The 23,441-nt window shown below is 39.6% G+C and overlaps 1 protein-coding gene across 1 annotated transcript in view; it reads right to left on the reverse strand.

Annotated features, from left to right (window-relative positions):
* adgrb2 (adhesion G protein-coupled receptor B2) overlaps positions 1-23,441 on the reverse strand; it is a gene marked incomplete at both ends in the record, with an annotated part of 154,875 nt that overhangs the window by 64,125 nt on the left and 67,309 nt on the right. Inside the window, 3 exons of the mRNA XM_080516235.1 lie at positions 12,827-12,870; positions 19,100-19,202; positions 19,886-19,973. Of these exons, the coding sequence (XP_080372361.1) occupies positions 12,827-12,870; positions 19,100-19,202; positions 19,886-19,973 (235 nt within the window). The remainder of the gene's footprint in view (positions 1-12,826; positions 12,871-19,099; positions 19,203-19,885; positions 19,974-23,441) is intronic.

Genomic DNA, 23,441 nt, shown 5'->3' on the forward strand with positions numbered 1-23,441 from the left:
GATGACTTATAGTGCGTAGTTATCCCTCTGCACACACTGGGATTCTATATTTCAAACTGATCACCCTCAGTCAAAACGGTTCATACAAACTAAACTAATGGGGCATTTCACTGTATTTTACACCAGAAGTTTTCATTAAAATTGGCTTCATGACGAGATTGTAGCCATTTTCTGCTGTAATTATTTGGTTTTGTGAAAATATAGACATCCTCATCATACTGTATATACTATGCGTGATAACTAATAAACTTGAATGTTATTAGGATGTATGTGGGCACTGAACTTTACGTGTTTGACACTCCTTATCTATAGAGATATAGCATTATTTTATAGATAATGTGTACAGTTTTGCTTGTAATACAAGATTCCGTCAGGGGATGAAAGTGTTTCATGTCAATCCATTCAAAGAGATAATTTAACCTGAACTGCTACTATATCTGCACTGACTCTGTTATGGACAAAGAAAACGCTATGCCATGGGCAGAAATAAATCAACAGCATGGACACTGTACTTTCCACATAATGGCATAACCTTTTAAGTACAGTACCGGCAGGACCACTTTGAAATGTTTTCCAATTTGTTCCCTAATAGCTAATAGCGTGTTATTGTGGCAGGAAAGAAAAATAGGAAAAGTACTTCCTGAACAATGGTGTAAATTGACCTTTTTCTGCTGAGAATAAATTGGCACCAACTCTTGACTGAAAGGGCAGTTCTATGAAAATCAATTGCCCCCTGTTAAGGAGGAAAAAAAAAAAAGAAAAAAAAAACTAAACATGCTTTGAATCCTTAAAACTAAAAAGCTTGATGTGGAGATTGTAGATCTGTGAAGTTAAAATGAGTGAAAAATCCTCTGCCTCACTCACATATGAGTATTGATGTGTTGCCAGTACCTTTCATCCAATGCAACAAAAAAATGCTTTCCAATTTGTGAAAAAGTAAGCACATCCCATAGAAATGACTGCCATTTTATTTGATCTTCTGTTTGAATCAGTGCCTACAAACAGAAATGATAATGACTTAGTAATCAATACGTTTTGCCTGATGTGTGGTCTCATAATTGATATGATTTTTGAAGATCTTTTCAGGGAGTGATGTTGGACATGTACAGGTAAAAAAAATGAAAGATGATGAACAATGAGAAAGATGAAAACATGAATCAGCATAATGAATACTCTCAAACATTGATTCATCAGTGGTACTTATAATGTGTCCAGGACTGGATGTTTAAATATTATTCAAATACATGTTTCTAAAAACCACATAATGTCATCACCCTCACAATCAATGGAATAGCAGTTTGCTATATAACTGTCATCCACTCACCAGTTGTGTGCTACATGCCCATGACCAAGAGTTTATAGTGAGTACATACGCATCCAGAAATAGATTGCATTGCGAATGTGATAGCGTGCCTGAAAAGACCATGACAATAAATCGGCAAAGACTAGATTTAAGAAGAAAAATAATATTAGACGCTGCCAACTAGGGGTGTAACGGTACACACAAATCACGGTTCGGTACGGTACTTAGTTAAGGGTAAAATGAAAAGAAAAAAAAAAAACTGCTCATAATTAATCCAAAACACTTGTTTATTTTCTGAAACATAACTTTGGTTTATTCTTCTCTTTGGTTACCAAAGAGAATATATACAAATGTAACAGAAATACTGCTGCATAGTTCTTAATATCAACTAAACAAAATACAATAAAATAAATAAAAGTTCAAGTGCAGCAATAATAATTCCTGGAATAATAATATCAGGTTATTCATCTCATAACTAAGATTACTTTTCCAGTAAAAAATAAAAAAACGAGGACACTGTATGATGTATTGTTGTAGATCTTTTGCTATGAAAACTGTGGGCACTATGAAGTTTTAAGTTTTGCATTTCAAACAATTATGTACATTCACCATTTTTAATAGCCTTAAAATATTTGTACCGCGGTACGCCACGTTTTCCTCAATACAATGCCTATCTATATGTACTAGTTCAACAAATAAGAAAATGTCTTTTCATTTCAACATGTGAAAAACTACAGTAACGTGCTCACATAAATTAAAGCTCTTTGATCAAAAAAACAGGTAATAATAAAATGAACTAAACACATTGAGTGTATATTACACACTCTTTCAGAGTTAATGTGAGCATATTCTTTTATTGGATGAATCATTCAGTCAGTCACTGCTGAGCATTTGAAGTGGTTTTAAATGGAAAAAAAAAGTTCTACATAGCTGTCATTGATTTAATCAGGATTAACATCATTGGCTAATTTCAGCTACTGGCAAATCCTGTCAAAACTGATTTATGAGATGAATGTCACCAGATAATGTAGTTCAGTCCCTTTTTCACGAGTAAATAAACTGCATGCCACATATTTCAATGCTTCAATGTGTGAGCAAAACATTCTCCTTCGTGTCATCACCAGTCAAGAGTGCAGACAGGCTAAATTAATGAATAAAGCGTAAGGTGACGGCAGAATAAATTTCACATTGATATTTAAATCAATAGCATGTAAATCCTCCTATGTATTTTTAAGTCCAATTTGCTATTAAGTCTGATAAGAAAGTGGGAGCCACTTTAACATTCGGCACAAGATCAAGTGAAGAACCTGGGATGCAATCCAATGCATCCGATCCTTTTTCAAAGAGAGTATAGTCTGAAACAGAGTTAGTGAATCAGTCTGAACAGACTTATAATGAGTCAAAGACAGAGCGACTGGTGGGAAAAGAGTGACTTTTGGTACAGTAGCATTTTATAGTTCATGGACCCCGAAGGCACACTGACTCGGATATACATGTTTCAATAATCATTACAACGGCATCAATAACACCCTGTGACCATATTAGTACCGTATGTGTGTTTAATCATTTTAGAGCTGAGTTTTCACTGAATCATGATTAGATATATGCAAGTGTTTAATTCAAGAGTGACATAATCTTGCGTCACTTAACTTAATGCAAAGATAAACTTAGTGAAGGGAAATCAATGAATCTGGCTGCAGCGTGCATGAGAACCCCGGGGCTGATTCATCCTGGTGCCACAGCTTTCTGAAACCACGTCCTCCATGACTATGTGGGGTTTGATGAGGACGAGGATTTTCTACTGAATCTATAGGAATTGTGTAATGCTTTAGATTATTGGATGTTAAGAAAATCCAACTTCCATTTTCCATTTATCAATTTTTTTCTACATGGGTTAATTCAATTTAGGGTAACAAGCCAATCCCAGCTTATTACGGATGAAGGCAAAGCGGCTGCCAGTTCTTCACAAGGCAAACATAGACACCCAGAAACTCAGATTCATACTTATGAGCAGTTTTGGTGGCACACAATCACCTCAAATGTATATGTTTGAACTATGGGAGGAACCCAGAGAACACACAAACGAATGAGATAGCATGCCAAGCCCGCAATCCAATAGAGGGGTCCTCGTTGTGATATTATAGTGCTAAACACTACAGCATTATTCCCTCCCCCTATTTAATATTAAATGCATCAATTATTTGTGGGGAAATTGCATAACCTTTCTTTGATATAAATAAATTAGTCATATGTTTGAGATACCCAGTGTTCTGCTGCACTGGTTTGGCCCAAGGACTTCAGGAGAATCTAACAGAAAGTGAGATGTGGAGTGGATGATGTTACATATATTTCACTCGATACATTGTTTTATAATAAATCAAGAGTTTAAAGTCAATAAATATACCATCTTATTTACTCAATGTTTGTATGAGCACATGCCTTAAATTCTTTATGAACCCAGGCATTTGGTTTCAATCAGGACTGATGCTAATAATAGAACCCAAAAAATAGGGAGAAAAAAAAATTGTCAGAGGACTCATCTCTACTGGCTGAAAGAATCTAATCCGGTATGCATTACATCTATTAGCACCAGAAAGGCTTGGGACCCATTCACCAGAGGCAGCACACATTGGTGTTTGACTCTCAATACTGCTGGGGAAGCACTGAAGCAAATCTTCACATGACACAAATCATCAGCACTTACTCATCCCTTCAGAACACCTATTATACAGGACTGACCGGGACACTGTCATCCAGTTCCACAGGCCACGATGCACACCCGTGTTTGCCTTCCTGTCCATATCTGTGATTGCATGCATTAGAATATTTGACCCAGATTCTAACTGTAGAACCTAAGCTTTCTTCTTTTCGACCAGCTGATGTAAAGATGGGTTTTATAAGCAGAACATGCGACGAGATTATGTGAAGCTTGTTGTGATGTTTGATGTGCAGGCTTATGTTTGTAAATGTTATTTCCACTGCTGTTACTCAGATGTGAAATATTTATTTATGTAAATTCTATGTGAATGATTCAGAAAGTAATAATAATAATAATAATAATAATAATAATAATAATAATAATAATAATAATAATAATAATACACCAAAATAATGATGATAATATATCTCGCATGCATGTTGCAACTTGATGATTGTAGGGGGATAAAAAGTAGTCATTACATGGTCAGAGATGAGAATAGCACATTTCCACAGTTCTAGAAGCACATTTCGCAGGTATCTGGTTCAATTACTGGCAAACAAAAATTTTCAAATGGTTTTAATAGCGCACCGTCCTAGCATGTAATCCTTTCTTGTAGCTCGTGACATGTCAAACTCAAACCCTCCTTCCTGCTTCCTCCCCGAGTCTCGTGTGAAGAGGATGCTTTGTGAGTGACCTCCACTCTCCCAATCTGCTGCACTCTGGCATGGCCCTGGGCTAATTTCTAAGCTTCTTTCCTGGGATTATCTTTCTTCCTGGTGTGCAAGCTAGTGAGCGAGCAGGAAGAGCAGGGATACAGTTTTTTTTGGCCACAGCCATCATCAAACGGTCTGCCGTTCTGCCTTCCTGCATTTTGTGCTAACACAGACATATCACAGGGCTGTGGAGAAAGTGTCTCCTCCAGAAAAAGAATTACTAAATCTGACTGGGGAGAAAAGGTATGACTGCTGACTTTCTCTGGCCTTCCTGCAACCATCTTTTAACAAAAGCATCTGACAGGAAACACACAAGACAAAACCGGACATGGTCCGGACAAGCATCCGGCTTGAGGGCTCAAAAAAGGACTTATAAGGCCAAGGAGGCAACTATAAGCCTGACAAAGAACTAACACACTGCCCTATCAGCCTACTGCACAAGAGTAAAGAGGATAATGAGCAAGTCAACAAGATAAGATAAATACGACACTTGACAGAAGGTTACGTATAAGATCTTGTACAAGTGCTGCATTGCTAACACAACAGCTTGTAAGCAACACAATATACATTTTCAAGGGGTTTTAAATGTGACTTACCTACTTCTGCTCAAGCTCTACGGGTCCATCGGCAAAGAGGGAGCCTTATGTTTTCTCCTAAGTCTTGTCCAATCTTCAAATACTAATCACTACAATTACCTAACATTGTCATGTAAGACCAAAGGGAAACTGCTCTAAAGTGTAACCCTGGCTATATAGTAACATCCAAAAGCGTCATTCCACCCCCACTGGTCACATGGTGATAGAATCAATAACAGCAAGTCAAAAAACAAAGTGGCCAACTTCAGAATAAAAATGTCCTAATCTTCTTCACGTGGCTTTTGCATCAATATTAAACAGTAGAACTTTCTGTACATACAATCCAGGAACAGATATCCACAAAGTCCGGTTGCAGAAAAAAACCATAGCTGGTGACTTGAGCATCAAAAGTAACGTCAACCTAACTCTCCTCAACGAGCCTTCAGGCTCAACGCACTGAGGGCTGGAGCCACCATGTTGACGCGCTCTCTAAGGACCGTTGTGATAGCCCGGGAAATGAGCTGAGAGCCTTTCCACTTCTGTGACGCCCAGTGGAGACAGAGCCCACATAAGCCCCGCTGGCCGACTCCCTCTTGCCATGCTGTCTCACTGTTTGACACAGTCTTGATCCCTTCTGCTCTGTCAGATGGAAAAGTGGAGCAAGCCGTATGAGCCTCCCCCCACCCACCCCCCCTTCCTACACCTCCTGGTGGCTCCACTGTTAAGTCTGTGTGTGTTCATGCATTAGCATTTATTTAATGACATACAAAAGGAAAATTCATTTTTATATTAATCATAAAAAAAATGAATCTGAAGTGACAAAAAGGCCAAGAAGTGATGCTCAGAAGCTCAGTAATAGTAAATAATAAATGATATGGCATACTTTGGGGTGGTTGTGGTCCATTTGATTGAACAGGATGTCACTATTGAACATTCAATACCCTATGATGACCTGAATTTTGACTTGCACCTTACAACAATTCTGTCAAGCTTCTTGAAAATATTACATTTGTTGTAAATGTATTCTGTTTCAAGTAAACTTTATCTCGCCCTATTGAAATTGTCAGCCATCTATCTGATCCAAAGAAGTATAGTAGTAGCCAGGTCCACAACCCTACCTGCAATGCCAATTTATTCCCAAAATGCATTGGGCTGGAGCTTGATTGAGTAAATTACTAGCAGCTTGTGGCAAAGAGCCTGTTATCCTTTTGAGGTGACTATTTTCAAACTATGTTAATTTTGATTTTAATAATAACATGTTCAAGCAATTCAAAGAAAAAGCAAATCTATTCATTCGATCCCAAAACATACAAAGTCTATGGAGGACTATCTTTAGCTTAAAGAAGAACTATGGGTTCTGGCATATACCTTCAAAAATAGATTGCAAGTGTACTTAAAAAAAAACACTCTGCTTTGAAGGCACAAGGTAGTCACAACAAATGTGTTGTCTTCATCATTTCAAAAGCATTCTTGCAGCTCCCCACACCCCTCTACATCCTGGTCTTTTTATACAGTCCTTTCAAACACAAAAGTATCAGGTAATGTCTACTTTAAGTACACTTCATTTAAAATATAACTGAAAATATTAGGTTTTAAGGTATGTTACTGAATATATTTGCATTAAATTTTGATACCTTTAAAAAAAAAAAGCAAAAAAAAAAAAAGCAATGATCCAGAGTCTATTGTGAGGCTGACAGCATGCAGTGCTAAAATGCTGGAGTGCTCTTTTGATGCAAGTCATTTTAAAACTAGGAACAGACTTTGAAAGTCAAGTGTTATATCCTGGAAGGGCACGCAATATAGCTGCATTCATTCATTAATCCTCCTCATTCCTTAACTTGTTTGTTTGTATCACAGGCAAGTAATAGACTCTTGTTTGATGGAGCATAAAGCTGCCAATATTCAAATTATCATTCAACTGACTCAGGTCAATGCTTACCGCCACACCTTTTTGGTCAGATAAAGGCGATTATTTTTGGGATAGATCTGCGTGCAGCTTGTGCTTTGCCAGTGTGCATAATATGCCTTTGACTTTTTGCATCATTTAAGGTTGAGATCTGCCAGTGCCAGCGCTGATAGTAGTGCCAGATCAGTCGGAGCCTCCATCTACCATGTCTGATTGAGGATGTAAGAGCAACTCACACTGCACGCCGAATCTTTATAAGTCTAGGGCAGTGAAAGGCAGCGAGGGGGGGCGGGGTGGGGGTGCCGTGGTCTTTAACCACTGATCCCTGATCAAGCTGAAGACCACTGGGGATTAGAAACAGGATTATATGACCCTCAGCCATTCACAGGCTTTACTGTCACCCATCCATCTAAAGTGCATTTTCTGTTTAGCTCTGACTGCTGGGTTGTACCTTTAAGCATGTATTAAAGTGAGATGGCTCAGATGGCTGAAATGCAAAATTATTTTAGCATCTGTCATTTGTCGAACAGGAAGTTTCTCCTTGTACGTATTTGAAATGAACTGGAAATGTACGAGCAGTGCATAAATAAAACGTGTGAGTGGAGTAATGTATATTTTATAGATGCCAGCAAATCTCTCTACAACCTAACGGAGCCACAGCGATCTATAATGCACCAGACATGTGCGACGTGCGTCACAGTGCAGTGAGTGCATGTCGGTGCTGGTGAGCGTAGGTTCAGCCACACAACCTGCACTGAGACGGAGTTGGGGTCAATGCACAAAAATGCCCGAGGCAAGGTCAGGAACCACAGCAAAGGCAGGCTGAACACCCCTCATCATTTCCTGTGATGGTTGTGCGGGCAGGAGGGAGCCAGCAGGAATGGGAAGAAAGACACACAGTTTGGAGTAAAAGAGGAAACAAAAATGATAACATGAATATTGTCTTGTCAAATTCTATTTTCATTTTAGCACTTCATATAGCTGACACCAGGAAATGTATACATCTTTACTCCGAATAGTAACTTTTGCCTTTTTGCTGAGTTTGCCGAGTTGATGGCATGTTCACAAGTACGTGAGAAAGTTCCAGCATCCGAATGGGATGAATACATATAAACATTAAGATGTAAATTGATGTTACTCAATGCCATGGGATTTGTGTATGAGCTGTTATAATCTGTTTATAAACCAACTTGTGCTCTTGGCTTAGTGTCCATAGTCTTTCAATCTTTATTTTACCAGGTAGGCCTCTTGAGAACCAGTTCTCTATCATACAGCCGTAGATATGAGAAAGCAATATTTGAAATTTTCACTCAAAAATTTTAATTGGAATGCAAACTAATTGTGGGTTAAACATTTTAAGAAAATGAATCCCACTGGCCTCATAAAGAAACAGAACAAAAAAAAAAAAAAACAGACTGGTATCAATTAGCCAACTAGAACATACAAAACAACATCAAGATCATGTAAACTGGCCAAATCGATTCAATTTCAGGAAAAAGGTCAATGTTGATTATATTTTACAAGCTATCCTAAAGAACATCATGAGTCCTGCATATCAAAATAGGATTACTTGACATACATGAATTTTGATGCTTGTATCATAATTTGAGTAGAAAAAGCAAGATGATTTACATTACAATGATTTATATTTATCTGTAAACTCTTGTGGTGCTGTTTAATTTTTTTTTTTTTTTGGGGGGGGGGGCTTGTCTTATCAACAAAGCTCCTGAATCTGAGGTGGGAATTTCCCAAATGGTAACTTTTTGGATTCTGTGCTCCATAAGCTCCCAGGTCCGAACCATCATAAAACTTTCACGAGAGAACAACTGCGTCTGTTCGGGTCGGCAAGGCAAATGAAAACAGGTTTAGAGTTGGTTGAGGGGACAGGCACATGGGGGAAGACGGGCAGGGACGGCGAGCCCAGCGAATTGGGTGGGCAGATGGTGCCGACATATGGGCCTGTTAGGGGCAAAATAAATAAATAAACACTCACACATAAATACTGAGATGAACTGTGAGTGCCACAAACTGTTGGCCAACTTAGCCAGCTAAGGGGAAGTGCAAATGGGAGCGTGAGCTACCAGAGAATTTGCTTGCAGATTTCTAAATAGAGCAACGCTGTTAGAAAAACTTGCACACAAGACAATTGTGGCAGAGATGACAATGGGCTTTGCAGATTTGAGCCTCTGTGCGATCCCTAATCTCCAAGTAAGTGTACATTACCCAAGTGTGCAATGTAACAATTAGGAGGGGGGTGGGGGGGAGAATCACAGAGAGAACATAATCCTCAAATGCGGGTGCATCTGTGTGTACTAAATATAGTTTTCATATACAGGTCACAGGGAGGCAATGTTTCTTCTTTTTTCCATCTTGGAGCTAAACTTCTTCCCCGTAGCTGTCTGGTTCAACTGCTGCCATGCCAGTGCTCCCTCCGTGCTATCTATACACTCTCCACCTCTTGCCTGCCTTGCGCTCAACCTCAAAGCCCGTGGCTGAGTTTGAGAGACAGCCAGGTTGAGCAAGGTGATATCCTCCAGCAAACAAACGGCTGCTTTGTACAACATGTTCTCTGTCCATATAAACCACTCGCTCGTTCCTCGCTCCTGTCAAGATTTGCTGCCTTGGACTGATAAACAAATGGAGAAGGACTGAAGGGCCAATACAGTACAGATATAATGCTGCTTTTCTGGCCTCTGTATAGGTCTCTTGTCTTTGAACCTTGTGCCTTTCTGATCACTCGTAGAAATCCCACCTGCGATCAGATTAGAACAGATCAGATTCTGCAGTGTGTTTCTCAACCGCCGCCGTTTCAAATGCACCACTTGGCTGGGCTTCACAGTCTCGCACATTCCCCTACAAGCACTCATGCATGATTTTGTGATGACTTCAGGCTGTTTACACTGATATGTTCAAGTCTGTGCAACACCTCAGAATCCAAACAGCGCACGAATCTCGTGAACAGCAGGTCCTGGATAATTTAGAAAAGCATGACTGACATGAGCATCAAGATCACAGATGCTGCTCCAGTGATTGTGTTGCGAACAAAGCAAGCCATACAGCATCTGTCCATCCATCTATCTTCTAATCTTCTATAGCACTGGGTGTCTGAGGACTAGAGATGGGACAGTTGCCAGTCTATCGCCAGACAAACACACTGACACTTCATCTTTAACTTCAAATGTAGTTTTTCCAACTTTGAGGCAAGGGTGCTAAGCACTGTATTGCCTTGTAGCTCACTACATAATATATTTTAGTAGAACATGCATCACTACCAAGGTCTTGTTTGTATGCTTCTTTCCTCTTTCTTTCTATTGCCTTGTTTACAGATTTTCCCACATTCAATACAAATCCAAGTCCGTCTATGTGGAAATGATAGACATCACTCCAAACTCGACATTTTAAATTCTCTCTGGCTTTCTTAACTCGTCATGTCTGCAAATTTAATTTGATGGGGGCTGTAATCTCGCTGGCTGTTTAATTGACTTTGCCGAGCATTGTTCTTTTCCTGCCTTCCTGCAGTGTCTCATCCCTGTGAACCTGCACTCCCATTGTGTGGCCCAGTCACAGGAGAGGGCTCCTCGAGAGGTGGATGAACTAATGTGATCTCCAGAGAGAAGTCTAACGGGCCTGGATTTTTCTGTCATCTGTCTTTTGGTGTCAGTACAGGGAAGCCCTCTGTACTGCCGTCATGACAAATTCAATTCTCACAAAAGTAATTTACTCTGTCAAAGAGCAGAATGTCTTCTTGAGACAACTAATCTACATCGGCATAATACCTTTTTACTGACTCAACAGTAACTTCACACATGCTTTTTTTTAAAAACTATTTAACAGTTATGCGACTGTCGATGCACAGGGATGTCAAACACATTTTGGTTACTTCCAGCCCAATTTCATCATGAGTGGCCTGAGCCAGTAAAATAGTGCAATGAGAACCTTTACATTGAAACTGTGTTGCAGAGTATATGTGATGAAAATGTCTGTAGTTTCACAAAACCAAACTATTAATACTGGAAATTACAAAAATGTCAACATAAAGCCGATTTTTAATGATACCTTCTGGTCAAAATACAGTGAAATGGAAAAAAAAAAAAAAACTACAACAACAAAAGACTGTTGCATTATACATGTTTTAAAACTCACCCTGACAGCACAGCTTTGAGGCTAATGAGAGTTTGCTTCCAATGCTCACAGGGTCTCAGTGCTAAGTTGTGTGCACTGCTCTTGATATATTTGTTTTTTTTTTATCAAAATCCGTTTTTACCATTTGCTTGGGGATTTGATGGACCAGATTGGAGCCTTTTGCAGGCCGGTTTAAGCCCACAGATCTTATGTTTGACACCCTTGATCAAACACAATTCTCAAACCCAGCTGAAATATAGAAAGATAATGATGTTTTAACTGTTGGTCCAAAGGTCAAAATCTGAAATGTACCATTTTTCAAATATGTGTAGCATAAAAGATTGGGCTTCACAGTAATTTGCATGTTCTCAAATATTAAAAACAAAACATGTCATTTTAAAACTGCTAATTGCCAGTCGCTGAGAATGTGAATGTGTGTGATTTCTGTTTTCCCTGTGATGGACTGGAGACCAGCACGAGCCACTACATCCCTAAGCCGGATGAAACAGTGTAGAAGATGGATGGATGAATGGATTGCTACAAGGATTGCCGAGCACATCTGTAGTGAAATTCATAGCATGCACTTCATTAGGCAAGGATGCTTTCAAATGGATTTTCTTTCATTTTCCTTTAAAAGACTCACAGAATTAATTGCTGGCTGAAACCTTACATCACACCCAATCTTTTATATGGCTAATTAACCACACTGACCTGACACTGCACTCCCCTTAACCGGATGTTTTCACTCCTGCATCACGCTGTCACACATGGTCACAGAATAAAATAAAATAAAATAAAAATGCTACCTTCAGGTGTTCAGAGATGATCTAAATTTACTACAACATTTACACAATGTGAGTGACAGGAGTGACTCTACTGGCAATAGTGGAAGAAATAGGCCATTCAAGGATAGAGGTTTGCAATAATTAGAGTGGAATAAGTGCAATGAGACAAAGAGATGGAGCCAGAGCAGGTTTAATGGTTTTGAACTACTTTGCTATTGACAGAACTCAAATCATGATGTGGGTTAATAGTGATAATCAATTGTGCTGGTTTACATTATGTAGCTCACCAGTTGTACTATACAGAGCAAAGTCAAACACTCTGCCGGCCTACTTAGAAAAAAAGAAAAAAAATAGGTGGAATGTAGCCCTTCAGCATACTGATGGCACAGTCCAAATCAAACTGAATGTCCATTATGGAAGAACAAGCAGCAAATTAGACCGGCACTATGTGTGAAGAGGTATAGGCAATATAACATACACAGAGGAGATCTGAGAGATCATTGAACCCTCAGCAGCAGAGAGAGCGAATTATGTTTGCTCCCATTGACTAATTTAATTAACACCAACACAGAGAACTTCATTAAACAGTTCTCAGTTCATTAATAAAATGAATCTGACTGGGCATGAGCACACACGAGATAAACATCAACACACACAGACAGAAACAAGTATTTGACACACCAACATTCACACAGTATCAGAATCATTCAGAGGAACTTACGGGTTGCCATAGTCCCAGACAACGCACTGAGGATCTGATGTACCCTGCAAGATAGAGACGGGGGGGGGAGAGAGAAGATAAGCTGTTATTGCCAGTCGGGAGGATGAGCGAAGAAGGGAAGCAGAGGGAGGACTGAGGAGCTCCGTGCCAAAGAAGAGAGAGTGATGCTGCATGGGCGGTGGAGAGAGGTAAACAGACAATGAAAGAGAAGGATTGAGATGGACGGCAGGGAAGGAGAGATGGAGAAGGAGTCATTGTCAGAGGACAAAGCAGCAAATAGATGCTGCTGCTGCAGAAACAGAGGAGGTGCATGAGCTATGAATGGAAACAGAGAGACAAGCCACTTTATGGACATTAACATGCAGCAAGTTATAGTCATAAACATCCTGCAGTGGGAAAAAAAAACAGTCATGGTCTTTAAGTACAACCTCAGTGAAACATGAATACATATAAATAACTGTAAACAGGCAATTGAAGTTGAAGAAATTACCCTTTCAGTGTGTTAAATCTTAGGTGCTCTTATCAAAATGTAAAAAAAAACCTTTGACCAAACCTCAAAATAGGCTTATCACTGGTGATTTGCTGTCACCTCAGTCCTAATCCAACGACTTGCTGGAGCTTAAGGCAAATCGTTGGGGGTCGAATGCAAGTGAATCATGTGGTCATCAAAGCTCGGCAGTGTGCATTGGTGAAGGAAGACACGCCACGACTCAATCAGCAGATCAATTGGGAAAATCACTATCTTTAACTGACTCATCACAACTTGTTCCACCAGTGATCCTCAGTGATCTCCAAATCGATTACTTCAAAATTGATCTTCCATGCGCGTTCAACCTGTGGACCTCATTGGGTAAAGTCTGGTGTCAAATCGGGATTTAGGTGAAACTTGGGCAGGCGATTCTCTTCTTACATTTACTCCTCAGTCAAAATGATGATGAACCTCAAGATGCTAACAAAATGGGAAATTGTCATTTCTGGCACCTTTAAGACTAAGAATGGGCATACCTCTGGTTGAACGACTGTGGCTGAACAGCCATTCATGTGTTGTGCTCATGTATAGGAAAATGAATCATTCTCTTGTCAGTCTGTTGGTGCCTTCTCAGCCCTGCCTGAAAAGCACTTTGCCTTTGAGCTCCCCCTTATGGCAAAGGGGATGATAGCAGTAATGCCACAACCAGACTGCTGTGTCCATTGTGAAAAAAGAAGGATGTCTACTCAAGACTTATTGCAGTCTGAGGGAAAATTTGAAGAAATTACTTCTGAATGAAAGGCAAACATTTTTGTGGGTATAAACAATGTATTTTAATATGGAGAAAAGGATTGAAGGGGGACATTCACATTCAAGCCCGTGCTGTGAGGCTTTATTCCTCTCAAGGCAAGGTCATTCTTCTTTCTCTGAACAGTTCATCACTGATTTCTCATGAATAAGTGGATCCAGAGGTCTCTGCATGACTGGACTTTAGAGGACGAGATGATGCAACGTTTATACGCACAGGATCAGAGGCTAGGTGACGCCAATTGATGGATGGGGGCGCTTTGTTCTGCCTCACATGTGGACTGTCCTCATCGACGTAAGATGTCCCTGGGATGCATTAGTGTAGTGGGCACGGTTAGCATTCGGCTATCAATCAGTGAGCATTGGTGCCCGACACTCCCTTAGTGTCTGCCGGTACCTTCCATTATAACAGTGTCTGCTGCACTGATGTTTTCAAAAGGAGCAACACTGCCTCTGTCCTTTTAACAGATGTATTGACACATAGCAATAATGGCGTCAACCTGAGCAGTATCTGTCTCAGATAAAGAACAGTTGTTTTATATATACGCGTGCACACACGCACGTGCGCGCGCGCACGCACGCACACACACACACACACACAAACAGAATTGAGCTAATGCAAGAGAACGTGTCGGTTTTTTCAGGGACACTTTTAAGTCTTCCACTTCACATCAGAGACTATAGAAAACATGCTTTAGAAAATGAAAGGGGGCAAACTCAATAGTGCTTTTTGACTGATGAATCTAACTGAGATTACAATGGCATTACTAGAAAGCCTAACGGCTCAGGTCTGGAAAGCTAACCAGAGCGGCCATTTATTATTGAAAAGGCTTAATGAAGGGGGATGGCTGAAGGAGGTTTGTGTGTGTGTGTGTGTGTGTGTGTGTGTGTGTGTGTGTGTGTGTGTGTGTGTGTGTGTGTGTGTGTGTGTGTGTGTGTGTGTGTGTGTGTGCGTGTGCGTGTGCGTGTGTGTGTGTGTGTGTGTGTGTGGGGCCACACTTGGCACAATGCATGCTAGTCTGCTGTAGGTACATGTGGCTTTCTGGTCTCCTGCTCCCGTACTATATAAAACACACATATACCTCAGATACCACGGCACCATAGAGTAAGAATGTTCTTTCAAGAAGATAAAAAACAACCACATGTAATGCATGTGCTTTGATGTTTGTATGTCGGGAGGATAATGTAAAATCAAAGTTTATCAACACTTTAAATTGATCTCATTATTAAAGGGATGATGACGATGATGATGAAGGGAAGCGTTAGCATGTTGACAATGAAACCAACAGCCAGATTCCAAATGGTTATGATTATGATTTTGTTGGGACCAACATGTCACACTTATAATGATGGATGTGTGGTTGAGGTTGATCTCTCTATGTTGCCTTGGATTCTCAAGCATGGATTTCTAAATAGCAGCAATCAGCTGTAACATTGTGGCACCTGCCGAATATTTTGTATGCTTTTTTCCGTCAAAGCCCCGAACCATAAGGGTATAAATATTACTAGAAGGGGGCACCAAGTAAGATATATTGTTTCCACAGCTTTTCATTCCTGGACCACTTCTGATTGTGCCTGGAGCAGACCCGAAACACCTCACAAGAACTGCAGTTTTGAAGATACAAGTCATAATTTAGTCATTTTGGCTGCTAATTACACATTAACAATGAGGACACTGGCTCCCTAATATATCCCATTCCTACAGGATTCAACAGGTTTATAAACTTATTCCTACTATTACTATGACTATTAGGAGGCAACATTACGATACACATCATATGTACTTACTCTGAGCATATAGGAGATAAATAAACAAAGTAAACCAAGAATGGAGCTGTTGTTCTAGTAGGCAGGCAAAAGCTTGGCATGGAGGTGGAGTGGAAATGTGGACGTGATCCAAGATTTTGCCTTCTTGGAAATATGCCCTTTTGATTGTCGCATCGTTTTCAGCAGCGTTTCTTCTTTTTGGGTAGCTGTAGTTTATAGCAGTTTTTATAGACTGTCTGTGGTGTTACATCTGTAAGAACAGATCTGTAAGAAAGCTATAAGCAGTGATCATAATGGCCGGATGGATCATACGTCAGTCTGTGATGAGGTCAATTGAAGCAGCTGTTATTAATAGGTGTGCAACACTTGCAGATTCAGTCCACACAGGGAATTTACTCACAACAATGTGAAGGAAGCTCAAGTGTTTGTGATACACAATACAAATGGATTGCCTGCTGCCTCCATTTTCCAGCAACCCCAAATTTATCCGAACAAGATTACTAAATCATTTGCCTCTCAAGCAGAATAACAACATCCTCAGATGCGCTGGTGTTTTGTATATGAGCATCTGCCCTGTGCATGCCTTTTCCCCTCTCTGTGCTCCATTGAGTGGCAGAGAGGTGCTTGTCCCTCAGTGGGAGTCTCCGGTGTGTCATACCAAGCAGCATGCTAAGATCAGCATTAAGATATCATCCTCCAGACAGCGAGTGCACAGACTGCTGTACCCTCACTTCATCAGTTGTGTTAAATAGCAGATTAATAGGACGATAAAAGACAGGGGTATATAGAGGAGATGTCATAATTATGGAATGAATCAGCGGTTTAAGACAAGGGGATGGAGTAGTGGGTTATGGAAAATGAATATAAAATCCTGTTAATGAAACAAAGTGCAATAAATTTGACCTCCAGGTCTTAGTTGACTCAGCAAGAGACTGATTGTGCTGGAAGATTTTTTGTATATGTAAGTGTGTGCGTGTATAAATGTGTGTGTTTGTGTTGTCTGGAGAGAACCATAAAATATTCAACATTATTTTCAAAACTGTGCCCACCTTCACGCAGCAGAATATCTAATGAAACCCGCATCTTATTGAGGTCGGGAAGTGTGCCTCTCATTAAACCGGTACTTAGTCCTTTCCACTGAAGACACCCCATGAGTCGTTTATAATAACACACTCCACTGTAATATAAACCGAATAGGTGCCAGGAGACACCGCGATATAAGAAAGTCAAAAAGGTCTGCATTTATTCAGGCAATTCACCCAGCACTATGGCACTTTATAGCATGCAGCACTTTGTGTTTCATCTGAACTCAGAAAGCATAGGTCAGCTGGGAGAGGAGGGTTTCCTGAAAGCCCTGGCCAACACTTAGCCTAAAAGTACATCATAAGAATAAAATCCTTGGGCAGAACTTCATTTGGTAAATCAGGATATATTTTGGCTCAAGAAACACACGTCAATTATCACAGGAGGATAAAAGATGCTTCCGGTTGGTTTGAATGACTGTATTGTGTTTGGGATAGGAAGATTTGCACAATTAAATGATTCCGTAATTTAATATTGCTGAACGAGTTGTGACAATTGCATCATGAAGGAATTTTGACAGTAAATTACGAGAATTCATTTTTTTTTTTTTTAAAGGAAACTGATAAATGACTTGAGTGCTTATCTCCTGCTCAAATATTAGCTTTCGTTAAAACATTTAATGTAATACAACACAACACTCCTGTGTTTTGAGGCGTCTCCGCCTTCCTAAAGTCTGCCTGACAGGCCTGTGAAAGATTTTCAACCAATGTTTTCCATTTCACTATATTTACCCAGTTGCTGTGGTGAATTCGCACCTCTAAATAAACAATTTCCTCTTAAAAGTCCTGTTTGCATTTTGGTTGCATTTGATTTTCTCTTTTTCATGAAATGTGTCTTTTGTGTTTACATGGCAACATTTTGAAAACGATATCTGTTTGTACAGAAATGGCAGAAACACTGACAACTATGCAGCTTTCATGATGGGCCACTCGGTAAAGCTGTTTGTTGTTTTTGTAATGAAACCACACACATATGCAGAGAACAATACCTTATAAACATTAACAATAGCGGCCACACGGACATTCATATGTACAGACAACTAAGTTGGATTAATATTATGGATGACTCTCGGCTATAAAACTACAAAGTCCGGGGAGAATATGGACTGGGAGTCAACATGTTGGAGGCCGCCATGTTTGTTACTGTAGATCTACTCTCACATATGCAGAAGAACAATCTACTACAGTCTTGGTCTTAGCAGTAGCAGGGTTTAGATAAAAAGTTGCCTTTTACTTTCATAAATGTTTCATCTTCAAAGCTGATTTTTTTTCTTCATGTTAGTAGTTACTACTTATGCTATATAGACTAGTCTAATACGCTCATTAACTGAAATGCTGTTCCGTTTCCATAAACCTAGTGCAACTTTATGCAGTTGAGAAAATAGGCTGTTTTGTGTGTAATGGGAGGTTTCTGTCTATGAGCTGCTGTTTTTTTTGAGCTATTTGAAGTTAAATGTTGAGCACTAATGTGACGCTACCCTGTGAGAAGCTCGGGTTTACTAACAGAAAGTGGTGAGACTTCCACTTGTCTCTTATAAACGGGTATACAACTAATATAGCGAGGTTGTGAGGTCAAACAGCAGTATCTGCATGTTGAGCTTTGTTGTAGGAGAACAGATGCTTTTTATGAAATGATCCATTGAAACTAGTTTAAATGATGTTAAAGATACAACATTCATAAAAAAAGATTTCCTTTTCAAATGTTCAATAACAAACATTCATCACCTGTGTGTCAGACGCATAAACCCTTTCAAAGATATACAAACACACCACAATACATACTTTAAAATCCATGAGATTAAGACACTCAAAGACAAAAAAAAATGTTTTAATCTTAAACATAAAGGAATACTATAAACAGCTCTCAATACCTGCTTTTCCACAAACTGGGGTGCCTTCAGTAAGTGGACTGAGCCCACCACTGATTTAAGTTCCCAGGATTTCTGAGGTGTAAACATTAAAATCCAATTAGGCATTGAATCAACCTCTGAGGAAGCAAAACGGCTGCTTAATATGGCTCCTTTTAGCTGAGCATCCAAGAGTGGATAAGGATAAGCAGCCAGCGTTTGCACTGCATAAACACAGTGAGGTCTCACACTCACAGAGAGCAACTGTTTTTGTTGTTGTTTTTTTCTTCCTTCCACTCACATTCAAAAGCGGCGCCAGCTCCACCACCACCATGGGCTCACTGGGTTGTGGCTCCGGCCGTACGGTTACAGTCAGGATCTTGGAGTTGATCATTGCAGGAGGACTGAAAGAGACAAGCACACAAAACAAGTGAGAGAAAAACAAAGAAGTCACCTGCACCTACTTTAACACTTGTGATGTGAAAACACTGAACTAAATGAATAAATTAAAAAGCAATTAAGGAGAGATAAGTGGAGCTAAAAAAGATGGTTAAGTAAAAAAAAGAAATAAAGACCTATTAACATTCAGCCAAGCTACAGGGCGAAGAAACGGTTTTAACGGATCCAGCTCATCCCCAACCAAGAGCAGTGACCTGAATAAAAGGGCCCTGGGCCAATGCAAACACCATATTACAGTGGCCTTTTGACAACCTGGTTTCTTTGAAAGTCTATTTTTTTGCAAGTTCTGGGCAAGTTGCAGGACCCATTAGGCTGCAACCCCTGAAAGCCGAGTGTACACTTCTGAAAGTACACAACAGAGGGAAAGCTTTTTAGCCTAGAAATTCAGCTAAAACAGAGTACAGAGAAGAATAAGTGAAAGTTGGACAATGGGATCTTGGAATAAGGGAGAAACCGAAAAAAGAACACAAAAATAAAAAAAATGGAAAAGGATGAAAAAGAGATGAAAAGGTAAAGTTCTTAATAGACGAGTCGCAGGGAGGTAAAATAAAGGACATGGGGGGATGAGAGGGAGGTGAGCTACAGTTTGAAATCATTAAAAAAGTGCAGAAAAAAAGATAATACTCACAGTGGTGCAGGTAAAATGATACCCAATGTTCTGTACAAGATGGCTCCGATGACATAGTACGTTGGAGACTCTGAATCACCTTCTGTTTCTGAAATAAAAAAGGAAAAAAAAATCCATGATTTATTCAGCAAATTATTTTGAATACCCATTGTTATGCTCAGCAAGGACACATCTTACTGAAGACCGAAAACAAAGATATTTATTGGGAGAATAAAAATTGAAATGAATGGCAGTTATAAATCTTTGAGGCACCTAAATGGGTCCCTGTCCCAATTGAAAATGTATAATCCAAATAATAATGTTCTTCATGAAGTTTGCATGTTCTGTGTGTGTGTTTTTCCAGAAAACATGGGTTTGAGGCTAATTGTTGACTGTAAACTGCTCCTCACTGTCAATGTGAGTGATTACCCAGCATGCACTTCATTAGGTACATTAGTGCAGAGGAGCCCTTTTTCTTTCTTTTTTTTAACCATCAGAACTGTCTTGGCTTCGGAGGCATAAATGTGCGGGACACATTCCTTTAAGATTTTAGTCCATAGAAAAATGATTGGAGTGACCAGTTCCACCATATATCAAAGGTGTTGTTAGACTGAGATCTGATGTTCAAGAAACCAGCTATCAAAGGAGAGATATTATCCTTTCACTTTACTTCTGAATCATTAAAGATTAAAACAGGTAGCTATCCAGAAAAGAAAATGAGGCCCTCAATTAAAAAAGAAATACCCAATAAATGTATATTCAGAGTAAAAATACTGTATTACTTGCCATATCTGATAAATTGCAATGAATTGCAGAAAGAATGTGACCGCCAAATATTTCAAACTAATTATGGGTGTGAGTCAAGTGTAAGATCTTGTCAGTTGCTGCAATCCAGAAGCCTTACATCAAAAACCAATCACAAGCCAACCAAACAGTCATATGCCAGGCATCTTCAGACAATGTCCTTTCCCTGCTTTCTTCTCACTTGTTTCACACACTGCTTCTCTCTTTCTTCCTCCTTCTCAACAATCTCGTTGCGTCCCCCCCCCCCCCCGCCACCCCTTTTTTTCCACAATTCGCAAATTCACTTTAAAACTTTTCACTCTTTCCATTGGTCCTGCTTCATGACTTGCCTTCCGCCACTCGCTTCTTTGTTCTTTTTTGCCAAAAAGAGCAAGGGGCTCCCAAGGAGACGTGGTGTCCCTCTGTAAATGTCACTTTGTCTCAAGCGAGAGGAAGCAGAAGGAAGCAGAGGGGAAAAGAACGAAGGAGAGGGTTCATGTTGTGCGATGCCACGCCCCCCTTTGCCCTTTCAGGCCGCGAGAAGCAGGAGCGGCATTGGCAGTGGGAGAGAGAGAGTGAGAGAGATAGAGGGGGCTGATGGTATCAGACGCATTGGGTGACTCATCCAAAATCTGTCTGCCTGCTGCCTGAGAGGTAATACTCGAGAAGCCAGATAGCTATGCAAGACAGCTGAGGAGCAAAAGAGGAAGAGACAAAAAGACAGTGCGGAGGGAAAAAAAAATACAACAAAAAAAGCCAAGTGTGAGACTGTGCGGAGGCAAAAAACCAGATCAAAGTCAACATGAGAAAGCCTGGGAGTTTGATGGATCCTAATTGGACAGTGTCTGCAAAGACATGCTAATGAGAGAGTCAGTGTATTATGGGTAAATGGTAAATCAGTATGTGAGGAGGTGGCACTCCTACACTCATGGATGATTAATACCACAAAAGCACTAAATCACAAAACTCTAATTTCCCACCAATAGACCTTTTTGTCGCTCTACATCTCGATGATTCGTGGTCAGCTGTAATCCAGCAAAACGGCACATCTACAGTCAGCAGCTCAAAACTTTTAATATGGCAATTGTCTGGAAAAGATATGATCATAGTTAATATTGCACTTGAATTTATAGTTTCAATATTAGATGAAAATCCTTATTGAAAACACGTGATTGTCACTCGTTTGTTATCCCTCTCCCATCCTCTGTATGCAGCTTCATGACCATAGAAACTGGGAGTTTGTTTTCAAACAAAAAGAGAAAAACTGAGTTATTTGATATTTTCCAAGTAACTTCCTAAACATAAGTAGATTACTTTGAATTATGATTTTCAAATACAAATAAAACTGTAGATTACAAAAAAAAAATAATAAACCATCATTATTCATTCATTAACAGCCTTTATATAGTCCACTGCTGGATGTAGGCCTTCTCCAAAATTTTCCATGTTTTTTTGAGCTGTCCTTTCCCAGGTGGTACCCATCAGAGGATATACCGTAGATCATCTCACCAGCGAGTTTTCTGTCTTCGAGATCTTTTCTCCTTTCCTCTATCAGATTGGGAAAAAACTAAGTGTCTCGGATTTAGTGACATACAACAGTGAAGTTGCATAATTCACAACACAGAAGCATTGTTCATTTTGTCCTCCCATCACGAAAACAGCAGTTGATGGCACACAAACATATTTTTGTCTAATTTTTTTGATCGTTGCTCATTGACTCTCTTAACCTTATATTTTAAATTGAATTGTAGCAAATTTGCATATTTACCTTGACAGTTGACTGAAATACTTTGTGTCCAATGCATGCAGCCCAATCTCGCTATTACCGACCATGTTTTTCTTCTCAGTGTACCTTATGTGGCTACGAATGTCATTCTCTCAAATCTGTCTCCTCTCTCAATCTACCTGAGCATCATCGGGTCCAAAGCCTACAGCTGTTTGGCCCCCCACTACTGGTTCTCTCTACCAGCCAACATCCAAAGCATTCATAGCATGCATACTCGGGCTCAATTAAGTTGGTCTGCTACACACCCCTGAATATTGTTGCTATGTGAAAAAAAACCAACAACAACATTTTACCTTATTAATTTGTGTTTTAACATTGTTATTATGTACAGTGATCTTAGGGATCTTTAAATGGGCTCAAATATAAGATGTATTATGAAAGACCACCTATTTCCTGGCTTATATTGTCTTTCAAAATTGATGGAATGTCCTTTTGAGTCAGTATCCTTATAAGCAGTAGCCTTGCTTTGACCATCAGACGGAAACACTGTTTCCATAAGATCATATCTATCGCACTTAAAATTATTGATAATCTAAAGTTTCTCTTGCTAATCCTCAAGTTAATTTTCAAACTGACAAAAAGATTTTTAAAAAGACATACAATATACACAGCTATGTGTTTGGTTCACAAATTATTTCTGGAAAATATTTTCTTGGCTTTTTCTGCTCAGTAAAATTTTTGAGACGAGAAGTCACTTTTTTCTTCTTCAAGTCACTGTTTTGTTTCAGCAAAACCTGAGTAACCCAACCTCAACCTCTGAACAGCTGAATCCACAAAGAGATGATTCAATCTTCAAGATGTTATTGGAATCCAGAAGTCATCCAATCCTTGTTTTCTTCAGTAATAAGTAAAAGTTAATGGTAGATAAAAATGTGCTTGTACCAAGCACTCAATTTGAAATCTAAAGTAATTTCAGGGTTTAGAAATAAATGTGTGCACTGTGGGACACACTGTGCTGTGCTTTACATGGGTTGTGTGGAGGAAAAAAAAGCGGCCATGGAGGAAGAG

Source organism: Blennius ocellaris (genome assembly GCF_963422515.1).
Source record: "Blennius ocellaris genome assembly, chromosome: 20".
NCBI lineage: Eukaryota > Metazoa > Chordata > Actinopteri > Blenniiformes > Blenniidae > Blennius > Blennius ocellaris.